General features: G+C 38.1%; 1 protein-coding gene across 1 annotated transcript; it reads left to right on the forward strand.

Annotated features, from left to right (window-relative positions):
* The first annotated feature begins 850 nt into the window (after positions 1 to 850).
* LOC130467783 (uncharacterized) lies at positions 851 to 19,089 on the forward strand. Its single transcript, XM_056836600.1, has 2 exons — positions 851 to 1,860; positions 18,291 to 19,089. The coding sequence occupies exons 1-2, from the start codon at positions 1,723 to 1,725 to the stop codon at positions 18,909 to 18,911; spliced, it is 759 nt and encodes a 252-aa protein (XP_056692578.1). The 5' UTR covers positions 851 to 1,722; the 3' UTR covers positions 18,912 to 19,089.
* Positions 19,090 to 21,135: the final 2,046 nt, after the last annotated feature.

A 21,135-nucleotide genomic window follows, 5' to 3' on the forward strand; every position in this document is an offset into this window, starting at 1 on the left:
CCAGTGGTGCCGGTTGGACACCCCGTACAGTTAGTACATGTGAAAATTGTAGCAATACTATTGTATGAATAACATGAAATTTTGAGGATCACTCATAATTGTGTTGTTCTAACAAATTTATTTTAGAAAAAACTCAAAGACAATAACATAAAGTTTGCGATTAACGAACGAAGTAACTGGAAAGGAAAAACTATTTTACATTTGAAATACTACAAAAGGGTTAAATGGAGATATATTTAACCAAAGTTTGAAGCTGGTAAGTATAAGAGCAAGATTAGCGGTAGTCTGAGCAATAGTCTGAGCAATAGTCTTATTGAGTATTAACTTAAGATCTCCCATTTAAGTGGAAGAGTATGACAAAAGTCTGAGCAAGAGTCTTAGAATTCCAAAACTCTACTTAAGACGTTTATACAGTACATTTAATCTTAACTATTATTATTTATTTATTTTTATTTTATTATTTTCACAAGTTTGATGAGTCTTGAATGAGTATGAGGGGTGAAGTGGAAAAATTAAGTAAGTCTGAAAGGGTCTCAACAAGAATCTGATTAATTAAAAATAAATAAAAATAATTAAAAAGATGACGTGAAAGTCTTAGCTTATACTAGCGCTAATCTTGCTCTAATAGTCGTTATACATTATCAAGTTGTAGTTTCAAAATCATTAGGAATTTAGGATTGTAATTTACTTATCTATACCTATATTAAAAAGCCCCAACAAGCTTTTTTTGCGTAGCTTTTTTTGCGTAACTTTTTATTCCCAATTTACCCCTTACATCCGTTACTTATTACTGTCATCATACCTTCCGAATTCTTTTACTTTTTGGTTTTTGACAGTTGTAAGAAAAAAACCACGTGTATCTCTTCCAAATTAACACCCTCTTCATTTCTTCAGAACTCAATGAGTCTCGTTGCACTCTTTTCCTCTCTTCTATCATGTGTACTATCACTTAGAAATCCTCGCAGTTTCTGGAAATATCATTCCATTAGGTACCTTAATTTATTTATTTTCCTTATTTTCTTTCAATTTCAGTTCAGGTTGTTATGATTATGTTTTCCGAAAAAATTGAAATGCAAAGAAAATTTGAACTTATCTTGTTTAGACATCAATTTGAGTTTGATTTTGCCAGTTTCAAAAAAAAAAAAATTGAGTTTGATTTCCAAGAACGACTTATTTTTGTAATATTGCAGAATTTTAATTTTTTTGGGATTTTTTTTCGTATATATTGTTCCGTTTCAAACTCGTTTCTCATAGAAAGTAAAAGGAGACAGATCTCATTATTTAAAATTGTTAATGTGTTACTGCTATAATATTCTATCACCCCAATATCACATAGACATAGAGGAAGTCCAAATACATGCCTGGCATATATTTGCAAAAACATGTCAACCCCAAATAAAAAGATAAATGTAATTGTGAAATAATTTTGGGGGGAAATGTAAAACGGAATAGTAAAATTGTATAACGGGTGATGATTTGGCATTATTGAGTTGGCAATCATTTAACCCCTATCCCTTAGTTCTTCTTTCTTACTGAGTGTTGGGTTCCAAATCTTCCTCCACCATTTTCGAACACCACCAAATCTTCGAACTCCAATTTCTAACACCACCATATTCATCCAAAAAAAAAAAATTCAAACTCATTTTTATCTTCTTGTTCTCCTCTTCTTCTTCATCCACGTTTGTTGAGATATTATTTTGGGGTTAGTTTAGTTGCTCCATAATGTTAATTTCGGAAATGGAGGGCAGTGGGGCTGAAATTGGTGACGAAAATGGTGAAGGTAGTCGCGAGGTTGAAGGAGAAGAGGAAGAAGAAGACTTCATATGGAAGTACGAACCACAATCCTCCTCCGACGAAGAGGTATGAATCTAGATCTGTTCTATTAATTAACCAATTGATTTTTCTTGGAAATGGCACTCATATGTTTCTGGAAATGGCATTCAATGGCACTTCACTCCAATTTTTGATGTTTTATGGATTTTGTAGCAATCATGTTTTAGGGATTTGTAAAATCTGGTTGTTTTTCGTTATTTGAAATCTCGATTGATTGAGATTGGTGAATTAAGTGATTTGTTAATGTGTTGATTGGTATTAATCTATTGGTTTGTTGGTATGAATTTATTGATTTACTGAATTTGTTGATTGGTGAATTAATCATTAAAATGAATGATTGAATGCATTAATTAATCATTAAAATTAATACTGAACTTGGAAATGATGCTAATTAAAGATGTAAGATTATAAATTTGATGGTGATTAATAATAATGTAAGATTATGAAAAAGATTATAAAGGATGATTTTTTTTAGCATGATATTGGTGTGTGTTCTGGTTTGGAATTGTTTGGAATTGGTTGAGATTGGTAATTGTGATGGGGTTGGCTTTGAATGTAATTGTAGGAGGGTGGTGAGGATTGTTTCACAACCTTAAAAAAGCGAATGGCTTGACTGCCTACGGGGAAGAAGAGGAAGTTCTTGAATTGAAGGTTGGTATGGTGTTTCCTTGTTGGGAGGAGATTGAAGAACAGTTTAGGGGGTATGCCAAACAAAAGGGTTTTGGTATTTCCCGTCGTTGTGATACGGTGAAATCTTCGGTTGGTTCTGATAAAGAGAAAGGAATCGGGAAAGAGAAGCGTAATTGTTTGTGGACTTGTGAGTGCTATGGTGTGCCGGAAAGAAGGCGCAAGGCATTGAAGGAAATAATGCCCTTGGTCCAAGTATGCATTCTATGTTAAGTCTAATAAGTGCGGTTCATTATTAATTAACAAGTTAATAATTCAGTGAGATCAACTGAGCTGAATGCCTAGCTAGAGGCCGCTTCAGTTCAAGTGGAATTAATGATATTAATCCACAGCTTACTCTTGACTGAACCCGTAGGGTCACACAAATAGTACGTAAACGGATCAAGTATTTAATGGCATTAAATACTCTATCTATGGATATTCGGAATCGACGGATCTTGGTTTCAGTGGGAGCTGAGATCGTCACAAGCAAGAAATGAATACTCCGGAAACGATGATATTGCCGGAAACGGAAATATGGATCGTATCGGAAATATAAATATTATCCAAGTCGTAGATGTTGCCGGAAACGGAAACATGGTACGTATCGGAAAATATTATCGGAAATGGAAATATTGCCGGAATCGGAAATATTGCCGGAAACGGAAATATTGTCAGAATCGGAAATATTATCGGAATCGGAAAATAATTCCGGAAACGGAAGTATTAAATATTTGTTCGAAACGGAAATTAATTCCGGAATCGGAAATATAAAATATTGTTCGTATCGGAAATGAATTCCGGAACCGGGAATTTAATCGGAAGCGTATCGTACGAATAAGCATCGGACGAGGCCTGCCGGACGAGGGCCCAGCACGAAGCCAGGCCATCGCCCAGCAAGCCAAGTGCGCCACACGAATAGCCAAGGCCACGCCAGGCCCAGCGCAAGGCCAGTCCCAGCAGACCATGGCAGCGCGCGCAGCGCGCGCAGCAATGGGCTGCGAGCTGTGCTGCTGCTCGCGTGGGCTTGCGGCTCGCGTGGGCCGAGCAGCCGTGTGGGCTGTGCGCGGGCATGGCCTGCACGCTCGTGGGTCATGCTCGTGTAGAGTTTGTGTTCACATACAAAACCTAAATTGTATAGGATTTGTTTGATGATTAAATTCCTAATCCTAAAAGGATAAAATTAATTAGTTAGAGTCCTACTAGGATTCTAGTTTAACTAATTAGTATCCTAATAGGATTCCAGTTCCTTTTCCATACCTCTATAAATAAGGGCCTAGGGTCATTATTTGCAGGTACGATTGAAGTATTCAAAGGGTAAGTTTTTGAAAGAAAAATCAGCCATACACTTGCAAACACATAGCCGAAATTCCTAGTAACCTTAAGGGCGATTCTAGTTGGTCTAACTTGAGGCGGATCCGGGCGTACTGGGGACTATCTACGGAGGGACGACATTTGGAGTCCTAAAGACTTGTTCTTGTTCGGTTCGGGCGCAGCTAGGGAAGGCACGCTACAACATGTATGCATCAATTCTATGCTAAATGATTATGTGTAAATGCTTTCCTGGCTTTATGGTTTTTCCGCATGATTTATGAACTGTCATATGTATCATAACCTAACAGTGGTATCACGAGCCTCTTATTATTTTCATAATCTAAATTGCATGAACATGGTTAAATATTACAAATTTGCAAGAATTAAAAGGGGTGATTAATTTTCGTAATTGTTAATTAATTGCAAATTGCGTTTATTTAATTATACGTACGCAGTTTTTCGGCAGTTTCTTCGTTACTCATCCAAATCGAGTGATTTTTGTGTCAATTCCGCATGTAAAAGGCATTCTAAAATTTTGACAAAACGAGTATTTTTTGGCCGAACCCAGAATTCTCAAATTCGAAGCTTAACTATGACTTTTCGGAGGTTTTAGTTTTTCGAATGCAAAATTTCGTAAATTTAAGATGTTAAATTAAATATTTGCGATTCTTGTTGATAAATCTTGAATTTTTGATTGACCTACTGTATATGTTTAACAAGTTTGAATGCCTAGCCTTGTTAATTATGCAATCTAATTTGTAATTATGATTAATTTGTTGAAAATTGGAATAATTTAGAATTAATTTGATTTTCATAATTAGTTATAATTTAATTAGATACCTATGATTAAAAACCACCATAAAAATTGTAAATTTATGATAAATTTTAAATTTTTATGACCTAGACTTGAATCCATGTTAAGCGAAAATCAATTAAATAATAAATTTTCGATTTTTCGCCCTAAAATTATTAAATTAATATTATTTATTAATTTGTCATTAATTTTGAATATAAATTTTTAATTTTATGCGATTCGCTCATATAACTTGCACGCACAAAGCAATGGACGCTACGTGTTACCCTTAAGGGGTGTTGTATAGTGCGGGCATGCGACGACGAGCAAGGGAGCTCGTCGCCCATGCGGTACGAATGCAGCGAGCAAGGGCATGGTGCACGAGCACAAGGCAGCATCCCTGCCTTGTGTCGTGGGCTGTGAGCAATGGGCGCATGGGCAAGGGCGAGAGCAAGGAGCGAGCAGTCGCGTGTGGGCAGCAAGCGTTCTGCGCCACAGCGCGCACTGCCTCGCGCAAGCGTGCGGAGCCTCGCGCGCAGCGAGCGCTAGTGTGCGTGCGACGAGCGCTGCGCCCAGCGATGGCGAGCAGCGTGCTTGTTGCGACGTGGGACGAGCGCTGCGCCCAGCGATGGTCAGCAGCATGCTTGTTGCGACGAGCGCTGGCGCACACCTTGCGATGGGGAGCAGCAGCGATGCGACGCAGCGCATGGGCTGCGCGCACATGGCCAGCGATGGCTGTGTGCGTGTGGCCCATGGGCGTGCGTTGCGTGGGGTTGTTGCGATGCGATTAGATCGTTTTGAAATTTTAATTTGAAATTTCAGTTTACGTAGTTTTAATTAATTTTAAAATTAATAATTTAAATTATTTTCTTGGATTTATTTTTGAATATTGTAATTATAATAAATTTTATTTATTCTAATTATTTTACCAAAAATTAAAATCATGAATTAATTTAAATACGACTGAAATTAAATTAAATTTATGGATTCAATTATAAATTTATATGAGCTTTAAATTTTAATTAAATTTGTATGTTTCCGGTTAGACTAGAAATACATTTTTATGTTTAAAATTAGTAAAGCATATGAATTTATTGGTTTAAGTGGGAGCCCTTTTAGTCATATACTCTTGATTAGGTCTACAAATCCTTAAGGTTAAAACAACTTGATTAGAATTAATAAGGACTGAATAATTTGTAGATTATTGGTGCCCTTGATTAATTGCTGCAAATGTTTATGTGATGCATAATGTGTTTTACTAACCAGCTATGTGGGCCATTCATGATAATGAATGGGTGAATGGTATATATTGTATATGTACTGTTTTGCAGGTTATGAAGTGACTAGTATGGCCCAAATAGGATAGAAAATATGGTCTGCGTACCATTAATTTGAATGTAATTGGTCTAAAGTACCAAAGTTGTTTTTCAATTCAAATATGGTCTGCGTACCATCAAATAGTTGTAATTAGTTTTAATTACAACTATTTGAAGAAAATGGTGCCTCCCACGGAGATTTTCAAGACGGACTTTGAAGTTAAAGCTTCAAGATGAAGTCGGGCCATACTAGATCACATTTATCTTATGCATGTTTTAAGTTATTTATTGCTTTTAAATATGTCTTAAAATGCATGAGATCAAAGCTTGATTATGTTGCATGATTAAGGATTTTAGTTCACTTAAAATCTAACCAACATAGTAAGAGCCTTAAGTTCCAAACTTAAAAATTGAGTTAAAAGGTGTCATGCCAAAATATACACTTGCTTGGATATCCTTTACATCAATCTAGTAATAGTTTTCGCTCAGCGAGGTGTTACTTATTGGTCCTAAAGGGGCAAGGTACACAAATAATTGTGAGTACATGTTAGTTTTGGTGAAACTCAACGATATAAGTAAGGAGTCCTTTTATGTCGTGGCAAAATCGATAGGTTTACCTAATAAGTTCTTAGACGTACCTATCAACCAAGAATAGTTTCTAGACTATTAGCAAAAGGCTTTTGCTTACCTAAGATGTTTTAGGATTAAGTCGACAAACTATGCTTAGTTCTTCAATGATTTTAGGATCTTGGAATCATTTTATTCACACCTGCCGGAACACACAACTTGAATAAAATGCTTAATGAACATTGAATTATGCATGTATGCTGGAATTTAAAGTTTATTAAGAGAAACTATGAATGGTTATTTATTTGTTTATTCTTTTCAATTGTAGTTTTAACTATGGCAAACAACAATTCATTCAACATTCGATCAATTCTCGAAAAGGAGAAGTTGAACGGGAAAAACTTCCTTGACTGGCAAAGGAACTTGCAAATAGTTCTTATGCAGGAAGAAAAGGAGTATGTCCTGGAAGAGGCGACGCCCGAAGTTGCAGGCGACGGGGTCACTCAGGCAGCCCTCAATCGTTGGATTGATGCCAACAAGGATGTGAAATGTCTAATGCTCGCCACCATGAGTGCAGATCTGCAGAAAACGTTCATCAACTCAGATGCTTTCACAATCATCAGTGAGTTGAAGAACATGTTCCAAGATCTGGCTCGAGTCGAAAGATTCGAGACTCATAGGCAAATTCTTGAGACCAAGCTTAAGAAAGGCGAGCCCGTAAGTCCACATGTTCTCAAAATGATTGGACTCATTGAGAATATGAGTCGGCTGGATCAGCAATTCTCTCAAGAAATGGCTGTAGACACCATCCTCCATTCTCTTCATAGCGGGTATGATCAGTTCAAACTGAACTACAGTATGAATAGTCTGGACAAAACGCTCACTGAGCTTCACGGTATGCTGAAAACCGCTGAAAAGACGCTCAAAAGTGATAAGCAAGATGTGCTTATGGTGCGTGGCGGCAAGTTCAAGAAATCTGGAAAGAAGAGGAATGCTAAGAAAGGTGGCAACAAGGCCAGCCCAACTAAGAAAACTGGCGCCAAATCTGTAAAGAGGAAGGTCAGTCAACCCACTTCTGAATCTAAATGCTTCTACTGCAAGAAAAAGGGGCATTGGAAGAGAGATTGCTTGAAGCTAAAGGAAGATCAGAAGAACGGAACAGTCGTTCCATCTTCAAGTATTTTCGTTATAGACTGTATACTTGCTAATTCAACTTCTTGGGTATTAGATACAGGTTGTGGCTCACACTTATGTTCCAATCCACAGGGACTAAGAAGAAGTAGAAAGTTAAGCAAGGGTGAAGTCGACCTACGAGTGGGAAATGGAGCACGGATTGCTGCATTAGCTGTAGGAACTTATTATTTGTCGTTGCCCTCTGGACTAGTTTTGGAACTGGAAGAATGTTTCCATGTTCCAAGTCTTACTAAAAACATCATTTCAGTTTCTTGCTTAGATGCTAAGGGATTTTCCTTTTTAATAAAAGACAATAGTTGTTCGTTTTATTTTAAAGAGATGTTTTATGGATCTGCTAGATTAGTCAATGGACTTTATTTATTAGATCACGACAAACAAGTTTATAACATAAATACCAAAAGGGCCAAAAAGGATGATTCAGATCTCACCTATCTGTGGCATTGTCGATTAGGCCATATAAACTTGAAACGCTTAGAAAGACTTCAAAAGGAAGGAATTCTAGAACCATTTGACTTAGAGGATTATGGTAAATGCGAATCATGTTTACTTGGCAAAATGACAAAGCAACCTTTCTCTAAAGTTGGAGAAAGAGAAAATGAACTATTGGGTTTAATCCATACAGATGTATGTGGACCAATGAGTACAAATGCTAGAGGTGGTTTCAGCTACTTTATCACTTTCACTAATAACTTCAGTAGATATGGTTATGTCTACCTAATGAAGCATAAGTCTGAATCCTTTGACAAATTCAAGGAATTTCAGAGTGAAGTAGAGAATCAATTAGGCAAGAAGATCAAGGCACTGCGGTCTGATCGAGGCGGTGAATATCTGAGCTATGAATTTGATGACCATCTGAAAGAATGTGGAATTCTATCAGAATTGACTCCTCCTGGAACACCACAATGGAACAGTGTGTCGGAACGGAGGAACAGAACCTTGCTAGACATGGTCAGGTCAATGATGGGTCAGGCCGAACTTCCATTAGAATTTTGGGGACATGCACTAAATACAGCTGCACTCACTATAAATAGAGCTCCGTCTAAAGCTGTCGAAAAGACTCCATATGAGTTATGGTTTGGAAAGCCTCCAAAAAGTGTCTTTTCTTAAGATTTGGGGATGTGAAGTATACGTCAAACGATTAATTTTAGACAAACTTCATCCAAAATCTGACAAATGTATCCTTGTGGGCTATCCAAAGGAAACAAAGGGGTATTACTTCTACAATACATCTGAGAACTAGGTGTTTGTTGCTCGAGATGGTGTCTTTTTGGAGAAAGATCACATTTCCAAAATGACAAGTGGGAGAAAAGTAGACCTCGAAGAAATTCGAGTCGAACAACTAACTCTAGAGAATGCTCAAGATGACATTCAGGATGAAACTCAGAGATCTTTAGAAGAATCTGGTGAGAATCATGGTCAATCTAGAAATGTTACCCCGCGTAGATCGCAAAGATATAGATCTCAACCGGAAAGGTACTTAGGTATTTTGACGAACGAGAGCTATGACGTTCTATTACTTGAAAGTGATGAACCTGCGACTTACAAACAAGCTATGACGAGCCCTAGCTCCAAGCAATGGCAAGAAGCCATGCAATCTGAATTAGACTCCATGTCTGAAAACCAAGTATGGGATTTGGTCGATTTGCCGGATGGCTACCAAGCCATTGGAAGCAAATGGGTTTCCAAACTGAAAAAGGACAAGGATGGGAAACTTGAAGTTTTCAAAGCTAGATTGGTTGCAAAAGGTTACAGGCAAGTCCACGGCGTGGATTACGATGAAACTTTTTCACCAGTTGCAATGCTAAAGTCTATTCGGATAATGTTGGCAATCGCTGCATATTACGATTACGAAATATGGCAGATGGATGTCAAAACTGCTTTCTTAAACGGCGTTTTAACAGAAACTGTGTTTATGACACAGCCTGAAGGTTTTGAGGATCCAAAGAATGCTAAAAAGGTATGCAAGCTAAAGAAATCAATCTACAGATTGAAGCAGGCATCCAGGAGCTGGAATATACATTTTGATGAAGCAGTCAGTGATTTTGGTTTCATCAAGAACACAGACGAATCTTGTGTATACAAGAAGGTCAGTGGGAGCAAAATTGCTTTCCTAGTATTATATGTCGACGACATATTACTTATCGGAAATGACATTCCTATGTTGAACTCTGTCAAGATTTGGCTTGGGAAATGTTTTTCGATGAAGGATCTAGGAGAAGCACAGTACATATTGGGCATCAAGATTTACAGAGATAGATCTAAAAAGATGATTGGACTTAGTCAAAGCACTTATATCAATAAGGTGCTTGATAGGTTCAAAATGGCAGACTCCAAGCGAGGCTACCTACCCATGTCTCATGGAATAACTCTAAGCAAGACTCAGTGCCCAAAAACACTTGATGAGAGTAGACGAATGAATGGGATTCCATATGCATCATTGATTGGTTCAATAATGTATGCTATGATATGTACACGCCCGGATGTTGCGTACGCACTCAGTGCTACGAGCAGATACCAGTCAGATCCAGGAGAGGCGGATTGGACTGCTGCCAAGAATATTCTGAAGTACCTGAAAAGGCACAAAGATGACTTCCTGGTCTATGGTGGAGATGATGAATTAATTGTTAAAGGCTATACGGACGCAAGTTTCCAAACCGACAAAGATGATTTCAGATCACAGTCTGGGTTTGTCTTCTGCCTCAACGGAGGAGCAGTAAGCTGGAAAAGTGCTAAGCAAAGCACCATTGCGGATTCTACAACTGAAGCGGAGTACATTGCTGCACATGAAGCAGCAAAGGAAGCTATATGGCTAAGGAAGTTGATAGGTGAACTTGGTGTAGTCCCCTCCATTAAAGGACCAATAGCCCTGTATTGTGATAATAACGGAGCTATTGCACAGGCAAAGGAGCCTAGACACCACCAGAGATTCAAGCATGTACTTCGTAGATTTCACCTTCTACGAGAGTTCGTTGAAAGAAAAGAAGTCGAGATAAGCAAGATTGGAACTGATGACAACATATCAGATCCATTGACTAAACCTCTGCCGCAGGCGAAGCACAACTCGCACACTGCAGCTATGGGAATCAAGCATATTGGAGAATGGCTTTGATATCCTTGTTTAATGTTTTAAAGTTTTAGAGTTTAAATCTTTGTAAAACATTATTGGTTAATCATTCACAATAAATGAAGAGAATTCGTTTTTCCATTTAATTTGTGGTTTATTAAATGATGAGTCCCTTCAATTTGACGATATATTCAAGATAGACTGTCAGGACCAGTCCTGTGACTAAGAAATGTCTATCAAGTGAACTTGAATGTCAAAGGTTGAAAATGGTCCCTAGTCGGAGTTTTCTATAAAATTGGACGCATAGAAAACGTTAGACGATTAGAATGCAAGATGACTAGTAGTTCTGTTTCTTGAACTATGTGGACATGGCAATGTCATAATCATTTGCATAGATACTTACTTTGGGAAGACTAGTATCGGACAAGACCTATGAAACTTTACTGTAAGAGATGAAAATCTGTCATAAGTAAATTTCATTAAAATTATTAGACACTAAATCCTCAATACCTAAGTGATTTGAGATTACTTGTTTGAGAACTGGTTGCTTTGACGTTGACCAACCGTCGCACCGTAAAAGGAGGCTATAAAGGCAACGCTCAGGTAATCACCTATCAAACGAAGTCTAATCTCAAGATCGTAAGATTGGGATTGTCCTCCCATAAATCGGGATGAGATGCTTAAAAGTTGTACAAGGCCACTCGGAGAGCTAGAAACTGTGAAATGCATGGCCGTGCTCGGATGAATCATAGGCTATGATTATCTGTTTATTTGATCAGTTGAACTCTGAAACCGAGAAACACCTCTGGACATAATAAGGATGACAACTCTTACCTTATGTTCAAGAGCAAGCATCGAGCAACTAAGGAATTAGGAAATGCAAACTTGTCCTTAAGGACAAGTGGGAGACTGAAGGTAATAATGCCCTTGGTCCAAATATGCATTCTATGTTAAGTCTAATAAGTGCGGTTCAGTATTAATTAACAAGTTAATAATTCAGTGAGATCAAGTGAGCTGAATGCCTAGCTAGAGGCCGCTTCAGTTCAAGTGGAATTAATGATATTAATCCACAGCTTACTCTTGACTGAACCCGTAGGGTCACACAAATAGTACGTAAACGGATCAAGTATTTAATGGCATTAAATACTCTATCTATGGATATTCGGAATCGACGGATCTTGGTTTCAGTGGGAGCTGAGATCGTCACAAGCAAGAAATGAATACTCCGGAAACCATGATATTGCCGGAAACGGAAATATGGATCGTATCGGAAATATAAATATTATCCAAGTCGTAGATGTTGCCGGAAACGGAAACATGGTACGTATCGGAAAATATTATCGGAAATGGAAATATTGCCGGAATCGGAAATATTGCCGGAAACGGAAATATTGTCAGAATCGGAAATATTATCGGAATCGGAAAATAATTCCGGAAACGGAAGTATTAAATATTTGTTCGAAACGGAAATTAATTCCGGAATCGGAAATATTAAATATTGTTCGTATCGGAAATGAATTCCGGAACCGGGAATTTAATCGGAAGCGTATCGTACGAATAAGCATCGGACGAGGCCTGCCGGACGAGGGCCCAGCACGAAGCCAGGCCATCGCCCAGCAAGCCAAGCGCGCCACACAAACAGCCAAGGCCACGCCAGGCCCAGCGCAAGGCCAGGCCCAGCAGACCATGGCAGCGCGCGCAGCGCGCGCAGCAATGGGCTGCGAGCTGTGCTGCTGCTCGCGTGGGCTTGCGGCTCGCGTGGGCCGAGCAGCAGTGTGGGCTGTGCGCGGGCATGGCCTGCACGCTCGTGGGTCATGCTCGTGTAGAGTTTGTGTTCACATACGAAACCTGAATTGTATAGGATTTGTTTGATGATTAAATTCCTAATCCTAAAAGGATAAAATTAATTAGTTAGAGTCCTACTAGGATTCTAGTTTAACTAATTAGTATCCTAATAGGATTCCAGTTCCTTTTCCATACCTCTATAAATAAGGGCCTAGGGTCATTATTTGCAGGTACGATTGAAGTATTCAAAGGGTAAGTTTTTGAAAGAAAAATCAGCCATACACTTGCAAACACATAGCCGAAATTCCTAGTAACCTTAAGGGCGATTCTAGTTGGTCTAACTTGAGGCGGATCCGGACGTACTGTGGACTATCTACGGAGGGACGACATTTGGAGTCCTAAAGACTTGTTCTTGTTCGGTTCGGGCGCAGCTAGGGAAGGCACGCTACAACATGTATGCATCAATTCTATGCTAAATGATTATGTGTAAATAATATGCTTTCCTGGCTTTATGGTTTTTCCGCATGATTTATGAACTGTCATATGTATCATAACCTAACAGGCATCCGATTCACTCCATGAAGTAATTGGGAGTGGGGTACGCAAGTCTAAGAAATGTCAATGTCCCGTACATGTATTTGCTAGTGTAAATAAGTTAGGAGAGTGGGTGATACGTAGAGCAGTAATGGTTCATGAAAATCATCACCCCAGCCCTAGTAAGTCTAGGATTATTGCTTATAACCGGAAGAATTTTTTAAGGGAAAATCCTCATTTGTTGCAACAAGCGAAAGTATGTTCGCAATCTGGTATGTCCGTGGCTCAAACTTAGAACTTAATGGTGGTGCAACGGAATGGTAGAGGTAGAATGCCTTTCCTACGGAAGGATCTTAATGAAGTGGTTGCGAAGGAGAGGAAGGCTAGGACTGGTGGCGGTGATGCGAAGGCAATGTTTGACTATTTTATGAAGATGAAAGCAGATAATTCTGATTTTTTTTCACGTGTACCGGCAAGGTGCAAAAGGGATGTTGCAGGATGTTTTATGGGTTGATGCTCGTAGTAGAGCTGCTTATGAGGAGTTTGGTGATGTTGTCTGCTTTGATAGTACGTACTTGACCAATAAATATAAAATGTCGTTTGCGAACTTTGTTGGTGTAAATCATCATGGTCAGAACATATTACTTGGTTGTGCGCTTGTTTCGCATGAAAATAGTGACACATTCGAGTGGATTTTCGGTAATTGGTTAAAATGTATGGGTGGTAAAGCCCCAATTGGGATCTTGACTGATCAAGATCCCGCGATGAGGAGGGCTTTGAGAACAACCATGAGCAATACATGTCATAGGTGGTGCATATGGCACATCCTTCAGAAGTTTAGTAGGAAGCTTGGAACGCATTTAGAGTACCCCGATTTAAAGGTAGACTTGGAGCGGGCAATATATGATAGTCTAACATGTGATGAGTTCGAATTAAATTGGGCAACATTTATGGAGAGGTACCAGGTTGATGATGATTGGCTTGAAGGTACATTCTCCGTCTTTGTATTGTTTATTTATTTTGGAGATATTTAAATGTGAACGAGTGAAAAAAATAATCTAGAAAAAAAAAGGATGTACATGTGCATGATTTTTTATCAGTGCACCAGATCAGTGCACCTGATCTGTGCAAACCAGCAGAATAATGCACATTTAACCTGAGTGCACCTGATTTGTTCACACCAGCAGATCAGTGCACCTGATTTGTGCACAACACCACCAGCAGATCAGTGTACCTGATCAGTGCAACTGATCATTGCACCTGATCAGTGCACCAGATCAGTGCACCTGATCTGTGCAAACCAGCAGAATAGTGCACATTTAACCTGAGTGCACCTGATTTGTGCACCTGATCTGTTCACACCAGCAGATCAGTGCACCTGATTTGTGCACAACACCACCAGCAGATCAGTGTACCTGATCAGTCCAACTGATCAGGCACCTGATATGTGCTTTTGATCTGTGCAACTGATCATTTAACCTGAGATGTTTTTTAAATTCATCTGTTCTAGGGTTGTATGCGGAAAGGAACATGTGGGTTCCTGCGTATGTGAAGCATTTATTTTGGGCTGGCATGAAGACGACCCAACGAGTTGAAAGTATAAACAGCTTTTTTGATCAATTTGTACACAAGCATACTCATTTGTATGAGTTTGTTGAGGGTTACTGTGAAGCAATGGAGGCAAGGGCAAATGAAGAAAGTATGGCAGATACGAGTACTGCAAGAAATTTGAGGCAAATTGTCACCTGTTTCCCAACCGAGGAAATTTTCCAGAAAATATACACGGACGCCAAATTTCATGAGGTCCAGAGAGAGTGTAGTAGAGTACTGTATGTGTGGTGTTTGAGTAAGAAAATGTTGGATGAGTCTGTTGAAGAGTACGAGCTTTAGGATAGGGTTTGGATGAAGCCTAAACACGCAAGGAAGGAGATTGTTACGAAGCATAAGACGAAGTTTGTTGCAACGTATAATTACGTTACCAAGGAAACATCGTGTGATTGTAAGCACTTTGAATGTCACGGTATAATGTGTAGGCATATGATATTGGTTATGACTTGAATAACCAGACTGAAGTTCCTGGCAAGTACATACTTCGTCGTTGGCGGAAAGATGTGGTACATCACCTTGATCCCGCGATGAGGTGATGTACCACGACCCGTTGAAGACAGAAGTTGTTTGTAGGTAAGAATGCATATTATATTAAACTGATTTACCTTATAAATGTGTACATGTTGTCAATGTGTATATGTTGTTCACATATAATGTTAAATATTGATATGTACGATAAGCTAATGGTGTTGTTTGAGCTTCTACTTTCAAGGGCAGCTACCTACAAAGAGTCAATGGATGTTGTTGTTGAAATATCTCACTTGTTGGCAATGCGTTTGGATGAGAAGATTGCGATGCTTGACAGGCAAAGGCAAAATGAGGATATTGGAGTTGGTACCCCGTCATCTGTGTGTTTGGAGAAATGTGGTACGGAATTGACCCCCTCGTCCGTTGGCCAGTTACAACCTATTGGGGTACGACGTACGATGGTGTTTGATTCCCCACAAACAAATGAACATGAAGGAAGTTGTGCCGATGGTGGTGGTGGTGTATCGGGAAGCGTTGGGGGTTTATCTGGCAGCTTTGCTCGGGGTTTATCAGGAAGCTTAAATGATAGAATAAGTGCAATGGATGCAATTGCAGCTGGTTTAACAAGTAGCTTTGATGATGTTGATGATGATGTTGGTGGCAGTGAAAGCATAGATGTGGGCCTAGATGGGGTCCAAGAAAATGGCAATGAGGTTATTCCTTTGTTAGATCCTCCAATACCTCCAAGACCGGCCCACAAGACTACTAGTTACCGGTATAGGTCATGTACCGAGCGTCTGAAGCGGCCAATTACCCAAGAACAACTAATGAACAGAGAGACTCTAACTCCTAGCTCAACCAATGATGTTGGTCCTTCTTCTCCTTGTCCTCCATGCCCTCCTCCTTGTCCTCCTCCATGTCCCCCTCCTTGTCCTCCATGTCCTCCTCCTTGTCCTCCAGCTCAACCAAAGGCTGCACCGAGGAAGGCAGCGGCAGCGAGGAAGACAGCGGCGCCAAGGAAGCCTGCGGCACCGAGGAAGCCAGCAGCACCGAGGAAGCCACGGAAGAGCAAGAAGGTTGATGAGCAACAACTTATAGTGCATCCGCAGCAACAACAACTGCAACAAAACATCGTGCATCCCCAGCCACCGCAACAGGTAATTTACAAAGCGGTTTTTTCATGAAATGCCCCTGAGGTTTGCAATAATGCACCAAATACCCCTGCGCGTTTCAAAATTCATAGAATACCCCTATTTAAACTTAAAGTGCACCAAATACCCTTGGATTTAACGGCCGTTAGTACTCCGTTAGCGTTAATTTACGTTTATGCCCTTATTCACCCAATATTCTACATTTTAACTTTTAAAAAAAATCTAATGTCTTCTCTCTCATCTCATCTCCTCTGTTCTTCTTAATTACTCGCCCCTCTTCTTCTTCTTCTTCTTCTTCTTCTTCTTCTTCTTCTTCTTCTTCTTCTTCATCGTTTCTCTTCTCTCGCCACCGTCTTCTCCTTCCTTTGCTGCTGCCGCGCTTAGTCCTCTCCTTTCGTCGCCAACCTTCAACCTTCGTCGGCGGAAATGGCAAAAATGGTGGATTCGCAGAACTACCGAGCTTGTATTTCTGAGTAATTTGAGGTGAATTAATGCCAATCCTAATTAACACTTAATGAACCCTAATTAACTCTAAATCCCCTCTCTCCTCTCACCCTCCTCTCTCCTCTCAATCTCACATCTCTTTTTCCTGGGTATCAAAATGGTGAACCCAACCACAATTTTCCCTTCTCAAACCATCTTCATCAAAAATCAATTGCTAACTCAAATCCAAATAATCGAACCCAAATTTTCTAGTGAATTGAAATCGTGAATTGAAGTTTGATGAACAAGGGGAGGTTTCTGTTAGGTATGGTGATGATGAATATTATGAACAAAGATGAAATTGAAGATGAAATTGTGGATATGTGGGTTAGGCATGTGCCCATGAACATGAATTCAGTTAGGGTAAGGTGATGATGAAGACAGCAGGACATGAATTCATATTTCTGTTGAAATTGAAGATGCTGAATTCAGATTTCATGTTGCCCCTATTTTCTGGGCTGATTTTTTTTGGAATTTGGGGGTTGGATTCGAAGGACGGAGAACAAAAATTGATAGTGTAGAGAGAACAGAGGGTAGCGCAATAATTAAGAGAGAATACAGAACTAGATTTTCGTTTTTTTTTTTTTTTTTTGCAGATTTTCGTTCTCGAATTCGTTCTTCAGCATTTATGTTCTTCTCTTTGGTTCGAGGGAGCATATGAAATTAGAGGAGATTTTGGAGCAACATTTGTTTGTGTTTTTCAGATTTTTTGATTTTCGTTGGTTTTCCAATTTTAGATTTTGGAGCTGAGTTCTTCGTGAGCATAGAATAGCAGCGGCAGCAGCAAGGGGCGAAAAACAACAGAATTTAGGTAGATTAGAGAGAGATTATAGACACTGGAATTCGAATTTGTAGTTTAGATTTTCGATTTTAGGAATTAAACTCTCAAAATTTAATATTCTCTTCTTCAATATTATGGGTTTTGTTCTTCAATTTTCAGATGTATTGTTCTTCAAATTCAATTATTAATGGTATAAGTTGTTTGGGTATTTGGTGCAAAAAACATTGTAAATAGGTGTATACTATGCAAAAAGTTTATAAATAGGTGTGTTTGGTGAATTATAAACATGACTTAACGGAGGACTAACGGAAAGTCATAATAGGGGTATTTGGTGAACAATACGGAAAAAATAGGGGTATTCAATGAATTTTGAAACGCGCAGGGGTATTTGGTGCATTATTGCAAACCTCAGGGGTATTTCATGAAAAAACCGTTTACAAAGCTTTCATTATACAAGTTTATCTTTCGTCTATCTTTTTGCACTATATGTGACTGAATTATACTGAGTGAGTGAGATAGAGTTTAAGGGGAAGAAGAAGAATAAGAAATAGAAATAGAACCAGAAGAATTAAACAATTAAGCTAGTGAATTAAGTAAAATAGAACCAGTTGCAAAATATTTCAACAACACCATTAGTCTGACTCATTTCATTGGAAAATAAGCTTTCTGAATTGGTTTTGGCAGTTGGATTATAATTGGACAAGTTGGATTTTATTTTCACTGTTTTTTTCAGGAATTTGTACAAAGTGTTGGTGGTATACAAATGTTGGATGGTTCCTTTAGGTACTATGCCCGGCCTGTTTCAGCTTCCGGATGTGTATATCAACAACAACGAGCATATGTTGGCGATGGATATATTGATGGCTACATAGACCCGTCTGGGGGCCATGTCACGTTTGCATCTCCTCAAATGGGGCATCCTCAAATGGGGTATGCTCCTCAAATGGGCCATCCTTGTCAAATGGGCCATCCTACTCAAATAGTCCATCCCTCTGAAATGGGCCATCCTACTCAAATAGGCCATCCTTCTGAAATGGGCCATCCTACTCAAATAGTCCATCCTTCTGAAATGGTCCATCCTACTCAAATGGGCCATCCGATCCCTGTTATGAACTCGTACCATCATGGGTCGTCATCTTGTCATCAAGGGTGTTCTTCTGTAGGTCAGTTTCGTCCACTAAACAACATCAACAACAACACTGCTATTGTTTATAATAACCATTTTCCTTCGTTTACGCAAAATGGTAGTGTTTCTATGCAACCTGTTTCAGGCAACGATGGTGGTTCAACGGCAACGATGGTGGTTCCTAGATTTATACAAAATATCTTGTTGGGAGGAAATGGCGAAGGTTAAGACTTGTAAATTATTCGATTGGAATAGTAGTTGTCTTTGTGATTTACTTTTCCTTTGGTTTGTTTGTTTGTGGAGTGAAAATAGTTCAAACTAGTACTGGACTGTAAACATTTGATTTGGTAACATTTTTGCATTATCCTAGTGCATAGGCCCATATTCAAAATAGGCCCATATTCAAAATTGCCATATTATCCTAGTGCATATTCAAAAATTTACAAGTCCTAGTGCATATCCAAAAATTTACAAGTCCTAGTGCATATTCAAAAATTGGCTCTCATTGTAAACATTTACTTTGATACTCAGTTTTCCAAATTGGCTCTCATTTATCCAAAAAGTCCATTCAATATTTTCAATTTTATGTATATTTAAGTACTTAACCAATATGGCACTCTATTATCCAAAATGGCACTCCATTTTGGAGAAATGGCACTCCATTTATATTAAAATGGTATTCATTTAGCCAACATTGCAATTATTTAGACAAAATGGTACTATTTTATCCAAAATGGCACTCATTTATATTAAAAGGTATTCGTAAATATATCAAAGGGGACTTAGTCACCCAAATTTGGCTCTCATTTATCCAAAAAGTCCATTCAATATTTTCAATTTTTTAAGTACCTTAAATTTTAACCAAAATGGTACTCTATTATCTAAAATGGCACTCCATTTTAACCAAATGGTACTCTTTTAGTCAAAAATGGTTCATAATTAAATCAAAATGGCACTCATTTTGCCAAAATGATGGCACTCATTATTTGATTCTATAACCTTAAATGGCTAATGTGGGCCAACCATTAATTTAAAAAGTATTAAATATTGTTTTCACTAGAACACTTGAACTAATGGGCCTATCAATTGAACTAAAAAATTAAAAATATAAAACAAACAAAAAAGGAATAAACCCTAACCCTAAACCCTAACCCCAAACCCCAAACCCTAAACCCTAAGCCCTATACAAAGATTAACCATGATTGTTATGTCGAATCATAAATCATATCAATCAAATGAATCAATAAAATCAGTAACCATATTTGATTGATTAAACTATGATTCCTAAGTCCAATTGTTCCATCAAATCGAGTATCGAATCGTATATCGAATCATCATAAGGAATCGTTAGAATGATTCGTAAGCCGAATATTCTTAAGTGGAATCATAAATCGAATAATCAATCATCCTTATTCAAATGATTAACCATGAAACTTATGTGAATCATAATCTAATGTTAAATCGAATCATTAAATCGAATCATTAACCATGATATAACTATCACCTATAATTACACACCCTAAATTTAAAATTAACCATATATCACTCTTAAGCATTTTCCAAAATGGTATTCAATATATAATTATTGGCACTTTGTTGTCCAAAATGACGTTAAGTTTATTAAAAGTGGTAGTTACTATAATAATATTGGTACTAAATTATCTAAAATGGTATTAATTTTACAATAAGTGGTGTTCAGTTTTTCAATATGGTATTATTTAATACTCTTTGAAAAGTTAGGTTTGTTATCATGATTAAAATCATAATCCAATTACAATTTGTAATTGGATTGATTATTATATCATTAACCATATGTTATTGATTAACCTATGATTCCTAATTAAGTCCAATTATTCCATCAAATCGAGTCATTAATCATGTTTGATTGACTAACCATGATTCTTAAGTCGATTCATCAAATGGAATCATATGCCGAATCATAAATTGAATCACCCTTATTGAAATGATTTAAAGGGACCATGTTCGCTTGAGTAACCATGAGTCTAATGTGAATCTTAAATTGAATCGATAAAACGTATCGTGAAATTGAACACTTAACCCTAGTTCGTTGTTGAATCGAAAGATGAATCATTCACCTTAATTCACCATTAAATTGAATCATTAACTCCAATTCGTCGTAGAATCGATTCATAATCGAATCATGAATTTGAATCGAACCATAATGGTATCATAACCATTTTCAAAAATGCTATCATAAATCGAATCATGAAACTTTTGTGAATCATAAATCGAATCATGGAATGGAATCATATATCGAATCATGGAATGGAATCATAAGAATGATTAACCCATCCAAGATTATAAGACGAATAGTAAATCGAATCATCATCCTTATTCAAATAAGTGACCATGAATCATAAATCGAATCGTTATATCATATCCTTAATTTCAACCAATATTTACACTCAAAGTTAAACCATACTTCACTCTA

Source organism: Spinacia oleracea, chromosome 2, assembly GCF_020520425.1.
Source record: "Spinacia oleracea cultivar Varoflay chromosome 2, BTI_SOV_V1, whole genome shotgun sequence".
NCBI classification, from domain to species: Eukaryota; Viridiplantae; Streptophyta; class Magnoliopsida; order Caryophyllales; family Amaranthaceae; genus Spinacia; species Spinacia oleracea.

Coding starts and splice junctions, on each gene's coding strand:
- LOC130467783 (XM_056836600.1), top strand. CDS start 1,723: ATGTTAATTTCGGAAATGGAGGGCAGTGGGGCTGAAATTGGTGACGAA. Junction 1,861..18,290: donor AATCCTCCTCCGACGAAGAG/GTATGAATCTAG, acceptor TGTTTTTTTCAG/GAATTTGTACAAAGTGTTGG.